At 42.0% G+C, this 19,039-nt stretch overlaps 1 protein-coding gene across 4 annotated transcripts in view; it reads right to left on the bottom strand.

Annotated features, from left to right (window-relative positions):
- The window catches only part of SPTLC2 (serine palmitoyltransferase long chain base subunit 2), a 77,571-nt gene extending 59,442 nt beyond the window's left edge, over positions 1-18,129 (bottom strand). The window contains exons 1-4 of one of the 4 annotated variants that reach the window (XM_086749394.1): positions 17,992-18,089; positions 17,495-17,517; positions 13,702-13,904; positions 6,155-6,349 (exon numbers count right to left, since the gene is read on the bottom strand). In XM_086749394.1, the coding sequence (XP_086605520.1) occupies positions 6,155-6,349; positions 13,702-13,707 (201 nt within the window). In that variant the 5' untranslated portion in view covers positions 13,708-13,904; positions 17,495-17,517; positions 17,992-18,089. Of the gene's footprint in view, positions 1-6,154; positions 6,350-13,701; positions 13,905-17,449; positions 17,467-17,494; positions 17,518-17,991 lie in introns of those variants that run through there. The other 3 variants (XM_086749396.1, XM_086749395.1, XM_086749393.1) reach the window with 3 other exon arrangements.
- Between the last annotated feature and the right edge of the window lie 910 nt (positions 18,130-19,039).

The following is a 19,039-nucleotide window of genomic DNA, read 5'->3' as shown; positions in this document are numbered from 1 at the left end:
GAGAAAAAAATCTTTGTATTGACAAATGCATTCAAGAACTTCCTTCATATATGAAAAGTTAGACAGCTACTGTTACAAAGTGGTGATATGCATGAGATTACTTGTAGCAATACACTAAAAAGTTCCCAACTTATGACACAAAATGGAAACAAATATCTACAAGTGTCTGAAACCCTCTGCTACATCATGTGTAGAGAAGTGGGGAAATGAGAAGAAACTCTGGCACATCAATACTTGAGGGACTTGTACTTGTTATGTCTAATTATAATTGACTGAGATTCTTTTAAGTATTTTCAACTCCTGTTAACCATCTTTACATGAGAATTCAACTTTGTAGTACTTATTCAAGCACACTTGAATAAGTACACTCCTCCTGTGACGCGGGAAACAACTGAGATTTTAGCCAAGGTTCTTGGCTAGGAGTGGAGGCTGGAAATGAGTCATTACACCAACTCAAGCAGGTATGCCTGGGCTGATACAGTCCAATCTCACCTCAGATTACTGATCAGACAGAGCATGTTTTATTTTGAAACCCAAACTGACAAAGCAGGAAGAATAACAAGCTCAACTGGTGAGATAAAGACAATCACCCACACCAGGCTGACACCACCAAGAGATATAACGCAAGTATGATCTTACAAGCCAACAGTAGAACTAAGTTTAAAGTGATTTAACTGTGAAGTAGCGAAGTTTGCTGAACCTAATGGATTATGGTAAGTAAAAAAGGTGTCTTAAAAGGTGTCAACAAGAATTCAAGGAAAAAATATGGGTAAGGGAATTAAGGTCTAATACAGGACACTAGCCTTAGTTTTTAGGGGTACCAAGCTGTATAGCAAGATTATAGCAAAGGGCTCCAAGTGAGGCACCAGTTTAATGCCAACCCCCTTGTTCATCCTAGCCCCGCCGCTTCCATAAACCACCCTCAGCTAGCTCTTATGAGGAAGTTTCTTGAACTAGGACAGGCAGGAAGTGTTATTCTGGTAGAAATAAAAACTGGATTATCTATTTCCTCTACAATCCTAACCCCACCAAGAGGTTCTCATGACCCATGCATCTGAGAACACAAAAAAAGAGAAATGGTAGGGATATCCTGCCTTTATAAACTGGTATTGACTTCTGGAGTTTGAGAGCCCTCTTTTGGAGCTGGCATACAGGACCAGACGGTTTGCCTGGTTGGTTTGGGGCTTAGTTTTTTTGGTTGTTTGTTTATCTTCCCCATCTTTCTATACCGTGGCATTTCATATGGAGAGTAGAGAGGACAGTACACCAAAAAGACCACTTGAATTCCTCATGGACATTAAATGTTTTCAATCTTTGAATAAAGAAAAAATATTCATGGAAGGAGGGGGAACAAAATCTATCAATCCACACTATTTCAAATTTTTGGCACATGCAGCCACAGTGCTCTGCTGCAAGTGTTCCACTGCTGGAAGCAATCACTGTCACCTTCAAATGGCCTTCAGAGCTTTTTGTTATTTTCCCATCAAGTTCTGATCCTATTTCAGATTCAACACCCTTTCTAGACATAATAGACCCTAAGAGTATCAGCCTCAGGTGGAACAGGTTCATTTGGAGGAAGAATACTCTAGGAGTGAGTCGATTCTTTGAACATCTTCAGAGTAAGCACAGTCAAGCAACTGCAAAGATTACACTGTTTCCAAAGGATGGAGGAAAAACACCATGTTCTTTGACTTGAATTCATATGAACATGGATCTAAGAAGTCCTAAACAGCTCAATTTCTATCAATTTAAGCCTAGAACACATCCCCTATTAGTAAAGTGATGCCTGATGAAGAAACCTAGGTACTAGTGGTCTCTCAGAAGCCTGAAAGGCACAACAATTTCAAGAAATAGTGAAACAAGGGAAAAATAAAATTCTCCCTTGGGCTGCAGTACCTTAGCATAGGTGATTTGTGAACCCAAGATTTCATCATATTGTAAATTAATACTACAACAAGTGAAGGTCGTAATGACAGCTTTGTAACCATTAGCTTGGGGCACAGTGACATGCAAATGCAGTGATCATGCTACTTTTAGAGTCAGGTTTTCATAGCATTGCACCTAAGCTAAGAAACAGTGCCATGAGCACCAGCCAGGCTTATCTGCAATTCACATAATACATTCCCTGATAATACAAAACTGACTCTGAATGGAAATCAAGCAGACAATTGCAGCAAATTTCAGGCTTCTAAAAGGAAGCGGAAAGACTAGTTCCATCTCACTGCTCCCTGAGTCAGGAAAAAGCGGAGCAGTAACTGTGGATAGCCTTTATACCATCAGGAGGCCTCTAACGAGCTATACAGATGCTAAAACAACATCGATCAAAAGACTCCAATTTACTGCCCCTGAGATACTCCTACAGTTGGATTCCTGTGAACAAGTGTTTGAAAACTCCAGATATCAGAAACATGTTCTAACTGGGCAAGCTACTGAGCATGAAGAGGTATGTTAAAGAGCTACCGTCCCCACTTGGACTGTTGCTCCCGTATACAAAACATACAAGGTGATCAACAGGCAAATCAGATTGGAAGAAAGGTAAAAGTGACTTTCATCCTGTCTATAAGATCCTACAAGGACCCTGCAGATTTAACTACATTGTATGACCAGACATTTCATTAAATTGAGTATACATAAATTGATTCCAACTGAGAATTGTTAATCTTGCTATTTACCCATGCCTAAAACAGACATAGTGCTTCAGAGAGGATGTGCTACACAACACTGGTTTCCAGGAAACGCCTAATCGGATATATTTTAAACAAAGCCAAAACCCATCGGACTATTTCCTGGAAATTAGTACTAGCAAAGTCTGCCTCTTTTCACCCTTTTGTGTTCCAATGGTGAATGAATATTAGATTTTCCTGGAATAATTCATTGCAATGCAAAGCTCTAATAAATTCCAAGGTATTTACCCACTGTCAGGCAGAGTCCCAGTACAGACCTGTTGGAAAGCCTGCTCTTTAAATTAGTTTGGTGACTTACAGTTTCCAGTTTTGACAAACAGACTAAGATTACAACATTAAGTGACAATTTAAGGAAGGAATTGCTCACTGAAATAAACTGCCCTTCAAAACACAAAAACTGAATGTGGGGGTTTTTTGTGTTTGTTTTTAATACTACATTTTGGACCTAAGTTTATGTCATGCTTTTAACTGTGATCACCTTCAGAAACACACCATAGAAAATCCACGTACTTCAATTCCACTGCTTTCAGGACAAGTTCATTCAGCCCTTTACGAAATACTTCCTTGCGCTACATAGTCTTGTTTAGCTCACAAAGCTGGTCATCACACACTGTTCAGCTACACAGCTACTCTCACTGCCTCTGCTTTGAGCTTTTCACCTAAGCAATTTATGAACTATTTAAAAATCTAAAGCTAACCCTTTTGCTTGATGCTTAAGAAAATCGTAATCATCTAGCTGGCTCCTTAGAATAATAAAAATGTTACTTTCCACACAGAGGTCACAAAACTAGAGACTACCCCAGGGCAACAACAGGGCTCCTCCGATTTGCATGGATTAATAAAAGAAGTTACAAGTTTCGAGCCTTTTCTGCGCACTGGTATCTGCATTCCCTTACTAAAAGATGATTGGACTGTCAGCCAGCAAGTTAAGAGATTCAAATATTTGAAAATCATGAGAAACTGTTTCAAAACAAGTCACTGAGCCACCCCACTGCACCAAAGTAAAACCTGTCTCCCACACTAAATACGCTGAAACGTGCTCTCAACAATTCATTTGTAGGCAAAAAAAAGCTTAAAACACCAAAGTGTGAGGATAAGCTGCAACGTGCTCTCATCAATTCATTTGCAGGCAAAAAACGCTTAAAGCACCAAAGTGTGAGGGTAAGTACTGTATGTTCTAGACCTCACATGATCACTTCTCTGTTTAGTCTGATATCGGAAATAGCTATTTCAGCCTAAGCACTAGAAACATGATTTGGGGACGTACACTAGGCTGAGATTTCTTCAGCACCAGAAGTTTTTTAAAACAGGATTTCCTATTTTTCATTCTTATCCAATATTCACTGGCTTACTCATGACATGCCACAGCAAACAGATCCTTCAGATAAAAAGCACTTCTTACTACATTCATCCACAGAGGTCCTATGTACAAACTAAAACCAGAATACATGCATCTTTTCCCTGCAAGTCATGAGCAACACTCAAACTCAAAGGGTTTAGGTGCATGTATCTGGGAGGTATACTTGTTAAGCAAATGTCTTTCAGGGGCAGATGCAATGCTAAAATTAATTTATTAAAAATTTCAAGACTAAATTCCTTTTAGAACTAGGATAATCAGTTGCTAAAAAACATGCCTCAGCACCCTCTGCTACACTCTCTACAGAGAGTCTAAGATCAATAATGTATTCCCAAATCAGACTTACTGCCCAAGGTCTCCTTTTGTATGCTCTCATGTAAGTCATGACTGCTCCCACAGAAAAGAACTACTGTAAGCAGTCTTGCACCTTACACACTGGTAACAGAACAAGCATTTCACAGAACCTGTGAATACAATAACTACAGTAGAGAGTAACTGCACCAACACCTCAGTTACCCCTTCATAATCCTCAAGTGCCATAAGTAAAAACTAATATTTAAACTTTTATTCTTATGTCTTAGCAGATTTCTGCAACTGTTTGACTGTTCTCTTCTGAATCAGTTTCTAGTTTATACACAAAAAAGTACAAAGGTGCCATATTCTCAAGTGACATAAACCAGAGTAGTTCAAATGACATCAATGAAAACACTGAGCTACAAGTTGAGATTTAGCCAGCAATCCTTATTCAGATACTGTGACTGTTAAAAAGGATCCTAGATTGTACTGACAGATTCCAGAAGTCAGTTTTGGAAATAATGAAAATTTAAACTCTTGTACTCTTAACCAATATGAAATATCTATTCCTCATTAAAGTCCTGTGAAAATGTTTCTGTTTTGGAATTAGGTGCCTTATTATGAATCAGCTTAATTCTACCTCATGATGCTCACACAAACAAGTAATTTTCGGCACTGATTAGTTTACTGCATCTTAGCTAATCTACTGTAACATGACATGCACTTTACTCCAGTGGTGCCTCCAAAAAAAGCCTTCAAAGAAGCCTTCCTGTTCCCCCCCCCCACCCCCCTTCCCACTCTTGGTTATTTGTTGGCATTAGTGAGATGCTCCCCCACTGCCTGCCCATTTTCTACTAGCCAACTGCTTGTGTGGCTGGACAGAGAGCCAGAAACCAGTAACATGAAAACAAACTTCTTTGATGTTTTATAAGCCAGATCAGTTCCCCAAAGTAGCTGAGAAAAAAAAGAGAACACCAACCAGCAAGAGTAAATCAATTCACTACACTTTTGGAGCAAAGCTCAGGGGTATTCACACTGTGCTAAGAGGGCTCACACTAAGAGTTAGCAGGAAACAGCTTGCAAACTACAAGTTTAAAGAGTAGCTTTCTTAACAGTAATTAATTCCTGCAGGGAATAAAGGCTTTAAAATCTTTTACAACTACTCAAAATTAGTATTATATATTCCAGACTAACTGCTGGATTAGGCAAGACTCTTCACCTGGTAACAGAAGTTTTCATTAATAGGTCTTATTCTGAGTTAATTCTTTTTAATCGCTATTAGTGAATCAGGAGTCAATACCTCAGATTACTCACCAGCTAACCCGCTAGTGTTATGGACTCCATGTGAATTTAGAGTCATCCAGCTTGTAGTTGTCATCCATAAGCTTTTCCTTGCAACTGCTTAGGCTAAAGAGAATTAATACCATGTTTCCAAATCAAAATACAGCCACCAGAGCAGCACCAGAAAGCCTCCCAACTGCTGTCAAGCTCAAACTAGATCCTTCCATAGGCATTTCTTTTGCTGCTGATGCTGGTGTATGCAGTTTCTCTCCCCAAACCCTTGTTTCTGCAAGCTGAGGCACCTCTCAGCATGTTGATGTAACTGTTGATGCAACTTTGCAGTGAAGCAGATCAGGGAACTGCTCCACCAAAAAATAATCCCACTGAAAGAAACATTATTTTGTTGCAGTACTAGTGGAACATTTGCAGCATTTAGAAGACAACAAAACCAGCAAAAAACTGAACAACACTGCTCACCAAAGAAATGCTCAAACTGTAGCCTCAGCCACATCATTTGCCATTATTTTCCAGTGGTTACCTTTTGTTCTTCTCTTTCTGTTGCATTTTGACACTTCTCAATCTTCCACTGCCGCAGGAAATCTCGCAGATATCCAAAGAGAGTGAGAACACCATAACCTACGTAGGTCAGCACAGCAACCAGCATTGGCGTTTCTTCAAAAGCTTCGTTGAAAGGCCTTTTGTATAATCCTCCATTGTGCACAATATGATTTATCTATAGCAAAAATTTAAAGAGAGACAATTGTGAGATATTCATTGAAGAAATGTCAGATCAGCATTTCAGATAAGTCCCTGCCCTTCTGATCACTTAAAAGCTCTGCATTCCCTGTGCTGAGCTCAAAATACTTCCAGCTAGGTTCAGTCATTACTGACAAATGCTGTCAGTCTCCACAGATGAGATTGCGAAGTTGTTGATATAACCAAACTCACAGTTACCAATTTAGGGCAGTTTAATCTAACATCTCATTAAAGTTCTTTAGCTTGCGAAACTACATAGAGAGCATTGCTTACATTCAGGACAACCAAAATGAATAAAACTGCCTTCCCCTTTCCCAACAACTAGGTAGGCATAAATAACAAAACAGTGAGGCTTCCCAGGCTTACTACAGGGGAAAAAAAAAAGAAAAGAATTGTTTTATTAAGCTAAACAATGTATTCTCAAGATTATGAGAATTGAAAATGTAACTGAAAATATCAAAATTGACTTTACTTTGGAAGCCTGTATTACTGTAGCAAAACAAACATAATCTATGTGTCTCCACAGCCATCAGCCTAAAGATGCTGATGCAAACACTGTACTCATCCATGAGGTGGACATGACACCACAGACAAAAAAGCCATTGTGCACACAGTCTCAGCATTGCTTATACGTCAGCACACAGAACAAAGCAAGGCTTTCTACATAAAATCCACACTAAAAGTAATCTCGTATTTACATACCATCTCCTGAAGATAAGAGCTTGACTAATTGTATAATACATGTGCATGTCCATCTCAAGTACGATTACTATAATACATAATATTTGTGACTATTACAGAAAAACTTCACGGCTACAAGGCAAGAGCTTACTCAACTTCACCCCAGGGGAAAAATATCATGGTTTTAACTAGACTATTTGTTCAAAGAATTAAGTTAAAGATCAGATCTCAAAAGTCAATATATCAAAACAAAGAAACCTAGCCATTAGATGCAAATTGCTCTCTGTATTCCCACATGTTATAGAATAGCTACCTTACTATAGAATAGCAATGTGTGAAAGCACATTCCCCAAGAATTAAGTCCCCCATCTAGCATCAAAGGTGACAAGTCTTACTCCTTGCAGAATAGATTTATTTTTGCCAGTAGTCCCAGGCTTAAGAAAATTACAGCCTATTAGGTAATCTAAAGAGATTACCATTAGCATACAATTCGTTAACTCTCTAGTATCCAAATATGTTATGAAGTATGTTGCCAGATGTGCATGGCAGCAGCTAGAAGACAAAATGGAAACCAAGCCTACATTAATAATAATACCACACTGAAAAGAGGGTTAGGACAAGGATCTAAGATGTTGCTTAAATTTCTCTGAACAGTATTCAAGTTGCAGTTTATAGCCAGATATGGTAAGAAATGTACTTTTAAAATCTTCTAATAAAAGAAACATCAACACCTAGGAAAGTGGTTGATCCTAAATATATATATATATATATAAAAGACAACAGTAAAGAATCAACAAGAGGTGGGGGCCAGCAGAGAGAACAAAACCAGTTATTCTCCTATGGCATCCATACTGTCATCTGAGAAAGGAAGAGAGTTGTAGTAACCTCTGTAATAGCTGGTGAATCAATAAAAGCACACATACTTGCTGGCCTCACCAGACACTGCATTATGTGGAAAGTGCCACCTGCTCATCTCAGACACTGGAGCAAGTCTGTATTTCAAGCCTGGCATTAATAACTTCAAAGTAATTTTTCAGAAGCAAGGATCTGCTCTTAGGATACAGTTATGCTATAGCTATGCAGTCACTGAGTATAAACTGCACCACCACCTTCCTCCTCATTTTGCCAACAGAGATATCAAGATGCAAAGCAACACAAAGTTTGAACAAAAGCAAATCCTCAATTCGGTCCCTGTAGTTGTGGAGACATGAGAATTGGAGCCAGTGTGGAAACAAAACAGCAAAGACGCAGTATGACCTTCTCTGCTAGCAGCAGCACTTACCCCAGATGCTGCTAACTAAACCTGCAGTGCGTTAGAAAATTACGGTGCTTTGGAACAGGTCTAGGAACACTTGCTTACCACATTTCAGCTCAGATGATGGCAATTTAAAGCTTTAATAAAGGCCACAGGTTCACACACTGTTGTTTGTTGTTTTTTTTTTCCCAGGAACGGTGCCAGCCAAAGGAACTGCCTCTGCCCCACTGACTCCCACTTTGAGCCATCTGCATCATCCTCTGGCTGGTGTAACTAAGGCTAACTTGATTTTCAGCAGAGTCCCTCCAACACTGAACTGATCCAAGCTGGAAATATAATGATTTGCAGAAGGTTATTTATTAGCTCCTAATAGTCTTTTCAGCACCACTCCACAAACTCATTCAATAGATCCCAGCAAACAAGAACCAGCAGCTGTTGGGGAGGAGGGGCAGCAGCACCATGGCAATCAACAGACTCCATGAGCCGATACTGCAAAGGAAAAACCCTAAAAGTGTTCTCTTCTCTATTACTTTCAAGATTGCTTAACTGTGTCACTATGGCTCCAATTAACAAAACCATAGAATTTTATTGCATCCAGATCTGATAAAGATCATACATCAAAGCTCCAGTTACTACAATTCCACAGCTTGACAAATTAAAGCTGAATTTTGTGTCCTCCCACTGACAGACCAGGCTGTGAGGAGCAGCTATTCAGAAGCAGGCACACGACATACCAGCTACCTGTGGCTGTCTGCTAGTGGCCAATTTCTGGATAAACAGACTGACAATAGGTAGTGCCTATTTCTCAAATTATTTAGTATCTAATAAATACAGATCACACCAGAGTTTTTAATGTCTTTCCCGGGTAACTGGAAGGTCATGTAGAAAAGATGAAAGGCTACATCCTAAAGGTATGGATCTGAGGTTAGCTAATACCAAAAAACAGCTAGTGAAAAAACCCAAATAAACCAAATCTATACACAACTTTAATCAGAAAAAAATGCATACCATTTTTCCCAGGTCTTTAGAGGTGCCTCTGCTTGCGACAAATGCAGAAACTAGACAAGTTATTCCACATGGTCAAAAACAACATTTCACTAAGAAAGGCCGTTTTGGGAATATCTGTATTGATTCAACACATACTCCAACCAATTTCACCTCCCAGTGTTCTTCTACCAATGTGCTTATACATCCTTATCCTCCTGTGTCAGCTACCACATAAGCTGAGAAGCTTCTATGCTGTCCTATCTGAATTAAACGTTCCAAGAAATACTCTGAATACAATTCCATGGACTTTTCATGAAGCATATTATGACTATAAAAACACTCTAGAATTACCTATAGAAGAGATATGCATAGCCATGTTTTAGAAACAAGCCTATTCATCTTTCCAATAATGCCTTACAAATCTGCACATCAGATTACACGCTGCGATCTCCACGTCTGCTATCGAAGAGCAGGAAGTTCAGTTTCAGAGATGAAAGAAAGTTAAGTACAGCTTAGTGATTCATCTCCTTTTCCACAGGTGGGGAGGGGGAAGCATGTGCAATATTAAGGCTTTTATGGTTTCAAGAAGTCTTGTGATAAAGTGAGCCATGACCTTTGTACTACAATATACTACATATCTAAGTGGAGACTACAGAGAACACTAAGGGTTCACCTAAGCACGTGGTTCAAAAAAGCAGGTGTGCGCTCAAGTACATCTCTTTCCTGTACTGCGCAGACCGCATGTGAACAGAAGAGCACTATCACATTAAGAAACTCAAATGCAGGAGAAAAATCAGAGCATCAGCCACTGGTTACAGAACACAGCGAAGAGGTGGCATTCTAAACCAGCCACAGGTAATGCCTGTCTTGGGCCAGGCTCTCGAGGAAACAAATCACATGAAACAGACCTGTAACAGTTACTGAGCAGCAGCATCATGCAGCTACAGCTAGAAAGGACTGCACTGGTCTCAGCAGAACACATCAGGGAGTCTGACTATAATCATCTCCCCAGTCTGGTAATAAACAGTTCCAACTCACAAGATGTTCCAAAATTGACTTCAGCTTTAGTTCATCCTGCAAACTGCAACCCTAAGTACTGCGACAGCATCTCTGGTACCAGCAGAGGATGGGATTGTGGATGTCTGCACGTGCAGCACAACCGCACCTAACCCAATGCTCTTACCCAAGCACTGCGCAAAGTTATGCTTTAAAGAACTCATTGGCCTCCAGATAGCATCAGATCTTGTAGTGCCTTAAGGTCAGGTACTATCAGAACGAGACTCCAGCTCCACAGACAGAAAAGGTATTTCTGCCTACCCCGAGTTATTGAAATTCTTTAATGACATATACGGAAAACATCTCATACGTGACACGCTTCCACTCCCAGCTTTTGCAGTCACCTAGCATGACTACGGGTCGTCTGGTATTAGGGATGGAATAGTGTCATCTAAACAAAAACAGTTCTAATTTAAGCCACCTCACTGACCATAAATTCACACTAGATTGTATCTCATTGCATGCTTTATTGCTTACAACCTCCACTATCCTACTTGATGTGAAGACAACTCCTTTATCAGAGCATTTAAAAAAATGCAATTCATCAACAACAGTTAGCAGTAAGCTTGCTTTTACTAGTACCCTTCACCATTTTACCTTTTCTAAATTTGGACGGTAGAATCTTCAGACAGCCACCACACCTCACCCTATCATGGATTTCCAAAGAAGGTAAAATGAAACCAGCAAACGGATACAGATTTTAGTGTTAATTACGCTTTCGCTGCCAGCACCCAAAACAGGTCACTTACAAAACTGGCATTATTCCGAACCTAATTTTCTTTTCATGCAAAACTTATTTCTCAAAACCAACAGGAAAAAGGGGTTTCAGTGTATCTGTTATACTTGTGTCAGCAGCCGACTCTGACAAGAACTCATTCTAAACCACGTCAGCATGGTAGAAACTGGTAGATGGAGAGGAGCACACAAGCAGCCGAACACTCTCAGACCGAAGGGTATGGCACTACGCTTAACTTTCAGAAGCATTCAATAAGGAATTTTGTGAGGAGATAAAAACCATGCTTAAACACGGGAATATTTGCAGACACAACACTTGTAGACAACAGAAACACTATTTATCACAGGAATCTTTTACTGAAAACATCTGCCAAGGTACATACTTGCATGGCAGGCGTACATTTTAGGGAGAGAAGACGCTACAAGTGCAACAGGGGCAGCACAGAGTAAAGAATGAAGTATACGATAACTGGTTATGTGCTGCTACACCTCCTACCCCAGGAAAACCCTAACACTTTGTATTACAGAGGCTGTTTCATTTCATGCTGCCGGGAAAACCAAAGTCAGATGAACCCAGCAGACTTTATACAAACACCTTAAAAGGATTACTTATGCTGGAGCACAATTTTGCTAAATTCTTATCAAAATTTAATAGCTTCTCATTGCCTCACACCACACATACTGCAGAAATTTTACTAGCAGCTTTGCAGCTTCTTTTCTTTAAAAACACAATATGGAAGAGTTCCTTGCTTTTTTGTCATAGATTCCCGCCAACTACAGGAAATAAATGGAAATATATGGGATGTGCGTCCACCCTCAAAAGCGGTCATGTTTATTATAAACAATCAAGGGAATCAGCACTACAGAAACTACAACAGGCTCTCTGATACCTCTGACAGCATTCCTGAAGTACTCCAGAAATTGTTCTCACTTATTTTCACAGACATTAAATCTCATTACTTCCTAAACATTTCAACTCCTGCTTTCTCAACTATAAGCATTCTTCAAGACTATACTTTTCAATTAAAAATAGTTCTTTTTCTAGGAGTGATTTCTTAATGAAGGCAAAAAAAACCCCAAAATTGGAAACCTAACTGAAGCTGGGCCGATGTTTTATGTTTCTCCTACAGAAACTGAAGCCAATAGATAATTAAGATAAAGCTTTTCTTCCAACAGATTGAAAGCATGACATTTAGGAAAACAACATTTCTGCTGCATGATTAAGATAGGAAAATATAACATGACATATCACTCAAGTAATTACAGTAACAACAACAAAAAAAAAAGAACTTCCATACATTTATAACAATTTATTGTAGCATTTAAGGCTTATCACCAGTTAAATTTGAAATGGCAGCGCCAACACAATTGAAAGATTTTAACACTTTATCCAAACTGAGTTCTCGGCAGCACATATTCAAACAGACGAGAAGCCAGTCACACCAAGAGCTATCACAGGTGTTTGTGTTCGTACCAGTACAGATACGCAAATTCTCAAGTACAACACTGGCACTATATCTACTAATTTAATATGATGGCTTCAAATATTCATTTAGCCAGACAAAATGCATAACTATTCCTTCCACAAAGGCTTATAGTCATTTAAAATTTAATTTGGTGTTAGAAAAGTATTCTCATGCACAGGTATGGTTTTTTTTTCAGACACAGAGTTTTGTCAATTAAAACATCTGAAGAAGATCACAGTCTTTTATAAGTCAGACAATTTTCTACTTCAGTTTTACTTTACTGACACAATAAATGCAATCAAAAAGCCAAGCAAGAGGCAGACAGTAATAATTCCCTCCCTCAGGTCTGATACCTTAGAGTACCTGCTACAAGCCCCAAGGTGCATATTTTTACAGGGGTACAGGGATTAAACACTAATGTCTAAACCTGGACAAACTCTTCTGCAATCCATTTTAGCTCTGTAACCACAGAATAACCAAGGTTGCAAGGGACCTCCAGCAGTCATCGTGGCCAGCCCCCAGCTCAGAGCGAGCTGTCGACAGCCACGTCCAATCTAGTCTTGGAACACCTCCAAGGATGGAGGTTCCAGCACCTCTCTGGGCAACTTCTTCCAGCATTTTACCACCCTAATGGAAAAATTATTTTCCTTATATGTAATCAAAATTTCCCATTCTTCCAAATTACATCCATTGCCTCTCATCCTATTGCCACATACTTCCAAGAGTCCGGCTCTGTCCTCCAGTACTCTACATCCTCCAGTCAGCTAGTTGAGCCTTCTCCTCCTGAAGCTGAGCAAACCCAGCTCTCTTAGCCTCTTCTCATACCTCATGTGCTCCAGCTGCTTCTGCTTCTTGAGGGCCCTCCACTGGATTCAGATTCACATGGCTATGTCAGCATCTTTCCGGAGAGCTCAAAACTGGACACAGTACTCAAGATGCAGTCTCACAAATGCTAAGTAAGGGGGAATGAACACTTCTTTGTGAATAACTTAATGAGATTTAGTTCTTTAGGATCATTTTAAAAAATTTTTTATCAGATATATTTGCATTTTAAATTTGCATGCAGATATGGAAAAGGCCCACAATTCTGTACTCAAATTCCTTTTTATACCAGTGGATGGGGGGTTAACTTCTTTATCTTATCCTAACCTTCATCTGAAACAAGAGCTTATTCACACCGCTGCTACCGCTAACTCACTGTAACAAGAAAAACTTCCAGTATTTGTTGCACTCCTCTCTGCAAGTGTGCTCTTCCAAAGACATTACATGAATCTGAATTCCAGCAAAAGCATCTCTAAAATCAAGATGAAGACATCATTCCTCTGCATCCTGAAGCGTCTCATAAGATGAGCCTACAAGTAGTAAACAAGCACAAATCATAGGACCACACAAGCTGTTTTCAGCATGTACACACCAAAGCATTCAGGAAAAAAAAGCAAAACAAAACCAAACCACAAAAAACCTATGCTGCCCATTTTAATAGCTGTAAGAATTTAGGACTTGTGACAGTTTTAAAAGAATGCAAATCCCACAGTCCTCCCTTTCTCTTCAACCAAACTATTCCTTGTCTTCCTGAGGAAGTAGTACGAGACTTTGTTTACAAAAGCACATATGCAATAAGCTATCCGGAGATGGTTATAATATGACATTTTAAGACCTTCTAGAAACATCAGTGAAATTAAAATTTATTTGTATCATTCCAGCTCCTATCTAAATGACTTCTAGATATTGCACGCACAACAGAGATTAAGAACTTGATATCCAAAATCTATATTCCAATTACTTTTTTAGTTTGAGATTATTTCTTCTTCAACCTCTAGAAGCGTAACAGAACCATTCTAAGGTGAGAAGCTCAATCAAGGAGTTCAGAAAAACACATTACTAAAAATCTGTTCACAATAACAGGTAGATTCAAATAAGTTATAATCGAAAATAAGGGCACCTTGTCCCATTAAATATGTCCCAATCTCCCTATTTTAAGCAAAAAAAAAAAAAATGTCAGATGCAGTATTAGAAAACCATTAGCCGCTTCTTCAGAGCAAAACACTCCAATGGAGAAATACTTCCCAGTTTAAAATTGCATTGCAGAAAGAAAAAGCAATTTTCCCTGAACTCTTTATTATTCCCAGAAGTGTCCTGATAGATCCTAAACACCATTTTTCTACTGAACTCACTTAACACTCTCTCCAACAGACCAGAGGGGCATAAAAAGCAGAATCATGCACAACTTGAAGAAGTAACTTCACTGTTCTTGTATTTAGATTTGCTTTCTTTCTCCTGGCTGTGCTCATTTCCTCATGCCATGACAATACCCTTTGAGATGTCAGGCTTTCATCTTACATAGCGCAGTACTACACCGAAGCATTAAATCAGCTTTGAACCCATCCATAGACTACTATTCTTCCTAACCATGCATTCCCTTAACTGTACACAGTCAGAAATAAGTTACTTTACTCCAATATCTCACAATTTTTATTGCTAGATGGTTCTTCAACCTCTTTTAATTAAGGTGCTTAAAACAAGATTGTTGCATTCAGTGAATTTGAATCTCTAAACAGATTAACTGTTAGCAGAATCAAAGTAATCTGAACACAGGACTTCCCTGGCAAGCAAAAGAAAGATCTGTTATTTATCTTAGAATTTCCAAAGAATGTTTTAACATGCTGAAACCCTAATTTCAAATTATTACTTCCCTAGCCACTGATGATATTTCATTAGTCTTCAAGGTAGCCAAAGTCAGTTACTGCACAGTCTTAGTAGGCAGCTAGTTCCTCGTTCCTCTTCCCAAGGGGAAGGATTAGCAGTTCAGATCCCAGCAGGGGAAAAAGTAACACATCCTATGTGAAAATTAAGGTGAACAATTTCACCCTCTTCTGCTCATTCTGGAATAACAGTAAAGAGCCACACTATGTTAAATACCAGTCTCTCTCTGTGGACAGATTTGCAAGGAAAGCCTGAAATCTGTGTCATAAGAATCATACCCTTGGATCTAAACTTTTTTTTTAGAGTAAAAAAACCCCTACAAAAACAAACAAACCAAAACAACCCAAACTTACTCAGGTAATCACAGCAGAGATGTCCTATGTAGGGCCGGACTCCCTTTTTCACATCTTTAAAAACATGTAAAGTTTTCTCGCACCGTCAAGCCCTACAGGAGGGCACGGTGATGTACTACCCTGTCTCTAAGCTCTCCTCTCACAAGCTTCAGGCTTTTCCAGATAAATTACCAGTGACTGCAACAGTTCTTTATACCAAAGGGTTTCCTTCCGCCTCCTCTTCCCATCAATATATTCATTTTATCTAGATTTCTTCCTGCTCTTACTTCTCTCAAGGATCTAGTCATGGGCTTTCTTGCAAAAGCACCTTTTTTCCTCATTCTTACTTTTCTATTTTTTTTCTACTAACTAGGAATTACAGTCTCATGTGTAAGCTGCCTCCTTTTTTGTACTTGATTACTTTGCATTCCACAGATCTCTTCACTTGCAGATTCTCAAGCATTTTATGTGATGTGCACACAGTATAGATATATACACACACAGACAAATACATTCAACACACAGTAAGCATTAACGTGTTTCCCTTCTGCTGTGTAAAGGCCCAACAACCAAAAGCCAAAAGGCCAATCAAATAGCAAAATCTGTGATACATCAGCAACTTATCTTTGGAAGCTCTAAGCTCCCATCACTGACGCTATCTGAGAAAGCTGTACATGGCCAGTACCCTTGAACAGTCACTTCTTCCAATCCACTTCTAATGTTTAGACCCTCATTTTGAAACCGAGCAATCAGGCCCACACAAAATTATGGAGAAAAGAACACAAGACTCTTAACTATAAAACAGCAAGTAGCTGCCAGAAAGAAATCAAACTTTCTTATGCTCTTCTTACATCCTCCATCAATGTCACAATACTTTGGCTTTTTACTAAGATTTCTCATGATCGCTTCTGCAGTGAGCCTTCCCCCTCTTTAGAAATAGTTACCTAAAATGCCTCAGGCTTCCAAGACACATTTGAGCATACACAAGCTACTGTGTTCAATGTCTCATAAAACAGCAAGGTTTTCAAGCTTCCTCAGTTTGACACTAATGGTTTTTCCATTTACAGGCTGCATCTCCCATGTTTTCCAGACACACGGCTGAACAAAATCCTTGAGGAAAAAGCTTCCTTACTCTACTTTTCTGTTCTTCTGAAGCAAAAGAACATAACTGTATTCAGACTTTCTTCTTCAAAAAGAACAGAGAGGGAAAAAAAAAACACTTATAGAACACTCACCACCATCATGCTTGGTCTTAGTGCAAAGATTTACACCTATGGTTTCACTGTTGGCAGGACTCGGTGTTTGCAAGGCAAGACGAACGGTGCCATAGCTCCCCGAATCAGAGCAAGCTGACACTGCTGCCAGACAAAGGTATTGTACCCTCCTGCTCCATTTGCTCACTGCCAACACTGTACTATCACCTCCCAAGTGCCAGGGCAAGACTATGAGCATCCACCTAGGGAAAGAAATACAGCTAGTCTCCTGGGTTAAAGCTAACTCAGAGGAAAAAAAAAGAAAAAAAAAAAAGTTTAGTTTTACCCTGCATCAGTTCTCAATCTGTTTCACACCGTGACTGCACAAGCCTACACTGGGAAAGCAGAAGGGGCAGCACAGGAGCGAAAACAAGGAGCAAGAGGAGGGATGACAGTGGATGAAGGATTTTCTCAAGCAGCTTTAGGTGTTCAAGGAAAACACAACCTACTCCATAATGCTCGGATAGCCTTCATGAGAACTATTAAGTACCTTACACTGCAACACAAAAGTTTAGTGCTGAGCAGAGAAACAACTGGAAGTCTGAAAGCGCAAACACACACTCGCATCACAGGGTGTTAATGCAGCAAGACGGGAAGTGCTGCATCAACCTTTAACTCTTCTGTAGAGGGAAGTCCCTACTCGAGGCTACTTACACCCGTAGCGCTGCGCATCACACCTGTAACAATAGAACAGCGGTGAAGAACTGCTAAAATCTTTTCTCCTGAAGCACAGACCTATTATACTACAGCGAGGTTTAAGTGCAGAGCTCTGCCGTCAACAGCAGCCTTGCAGGGAAGGCACAGCGATGACCTGCGGGCCAGCCCCGCGAAGTTACCAGCCTGGTGACAGGCACGCACCCGGCGCAGCCCCCCGAGGCAGGCCCGTCACCGAGGCGCCGCCCGCGCCCCCCGGGCGAGCGCCGCCGGGCACAAACCGACCGCCGCCGGCCAGGACAGTTCGGCCGAACTGCCCAGCAGCCGCACCTCGCTGGCAGCCCGGAGCCCGCCCACCCGGGGGCTCGCACGGAGGAAGGGGGCAGCGGGGCGGCGCTGGCCCAGAAGAGAGCACCAGAGAAAGCCCCCGGCCGGGCCACCCCTCCCGCCTCGGTGCCGGCCCCGCCCGGGCGGCGAAGGGCGCCCGCCGCGCACACCTGGGTGTCGGGCGCGGGCAGGCCGCGCACGTAGCCGTTGCGGAGCGCGCCGTGGGCCGCGCTGCTGCAGCCGTTGGCGCGGGGCTGGGCACCCAGCGCCGCCGTGGGCCGCTCCATCCTGCCGGCTCCGCTCCGCTGGGCCCGCTCCGCCGCCCCCGCCCGGCCGCGCCGCGCCGCACCGGAAGCGCGACCCGCCGCGTCCCCCAATCGCCGGCGGAGACGTCACACTGGGGGACGGACTCCGCAACGACGCAGCAGCTAGCGTGCGAGGCTGGCGGGAGAGGGCGGGGTGAGAGGGCGGAACCGGACCCAATGAGAGCTCCGCATGCCAAGCAGATGGGAGGGGAGCCAGGGGAAGGAAGGGGCTTGCCCAATCGCAAAGCAAAAAATTTCGGAGGGAGGCGGAGCCAAAGGGTGGAAGTTGTCCAATCCGTTGGCAGAGATGGAACCGGGAAGGAAGAGAAGGAGATGAGCTAGCCAATCACAGTGCGTAGTGAGGGTGGGGCACGAGCGAACAGCGGGCTCGCCCAATGACAGGAGGGAGGCGTGGGGCGGCAGCCATTGGGCGGGCTTGCCGGGTAGGGTGTGAGGCGGTGGCGCGTCCGGGCGCCCCAAGGGCTGGGCCGTGGGGCGAGTCGGGCTGCGGTGGCTGCGCGGCGCGGCCCCGGCCCCGGCTCCGGCTGAAGTCGGGCGGGGAGGTGCGGGGGCCCCTGCCCTGCCCTGCCCTCTCTTCCCCGCCGGGAGGAGCCCAGCGCGGCCGTTAGCGCTCTCCCTGACGCGAAAGGGGCAGCCCCGCGGGGAGCGCGGGCTGGTGCTGCTTCCATTACCGGCGGCGGCCCTTCCCTCCGGGCACCCCAGCCGCTGGAGCGGGGAGAGGGCCAGGGTGGGATGAGGCAGCCGGGGACCCCTCGCCGCTCCAGCCGAGGGAGCTGAGGAGTGAAGCGGTTCCTTCGAGGCCCGGGGGTTGTGTTGTGAGGGGCTGTGTGAAAGATGAAGTTGACCCGTCGCAGGTCTGACGGGTGAAGCTCTGAATGGCTTTTTAGGGCGT

Source organism: Chlamydotis macqueenii, chromosome 5, assembly GCF_036417535.1.
Source record: "Chlamydotis macqueenii isolate bChlMac1 chromosome 5, bChlMac1.mat, whole genome shotgun sequence".
NCBI classification, from domain to species: Eukaryota; Metazoa; Chordata; class Aves; order Otidiformes; family Otididae; genus Chlamydotis; species Chlamydotis macqueenii.
Note: the sequence above shows the minus strand (reverse complement) of the source record. Positions and strands in the feature narration are given on the sequence as shown.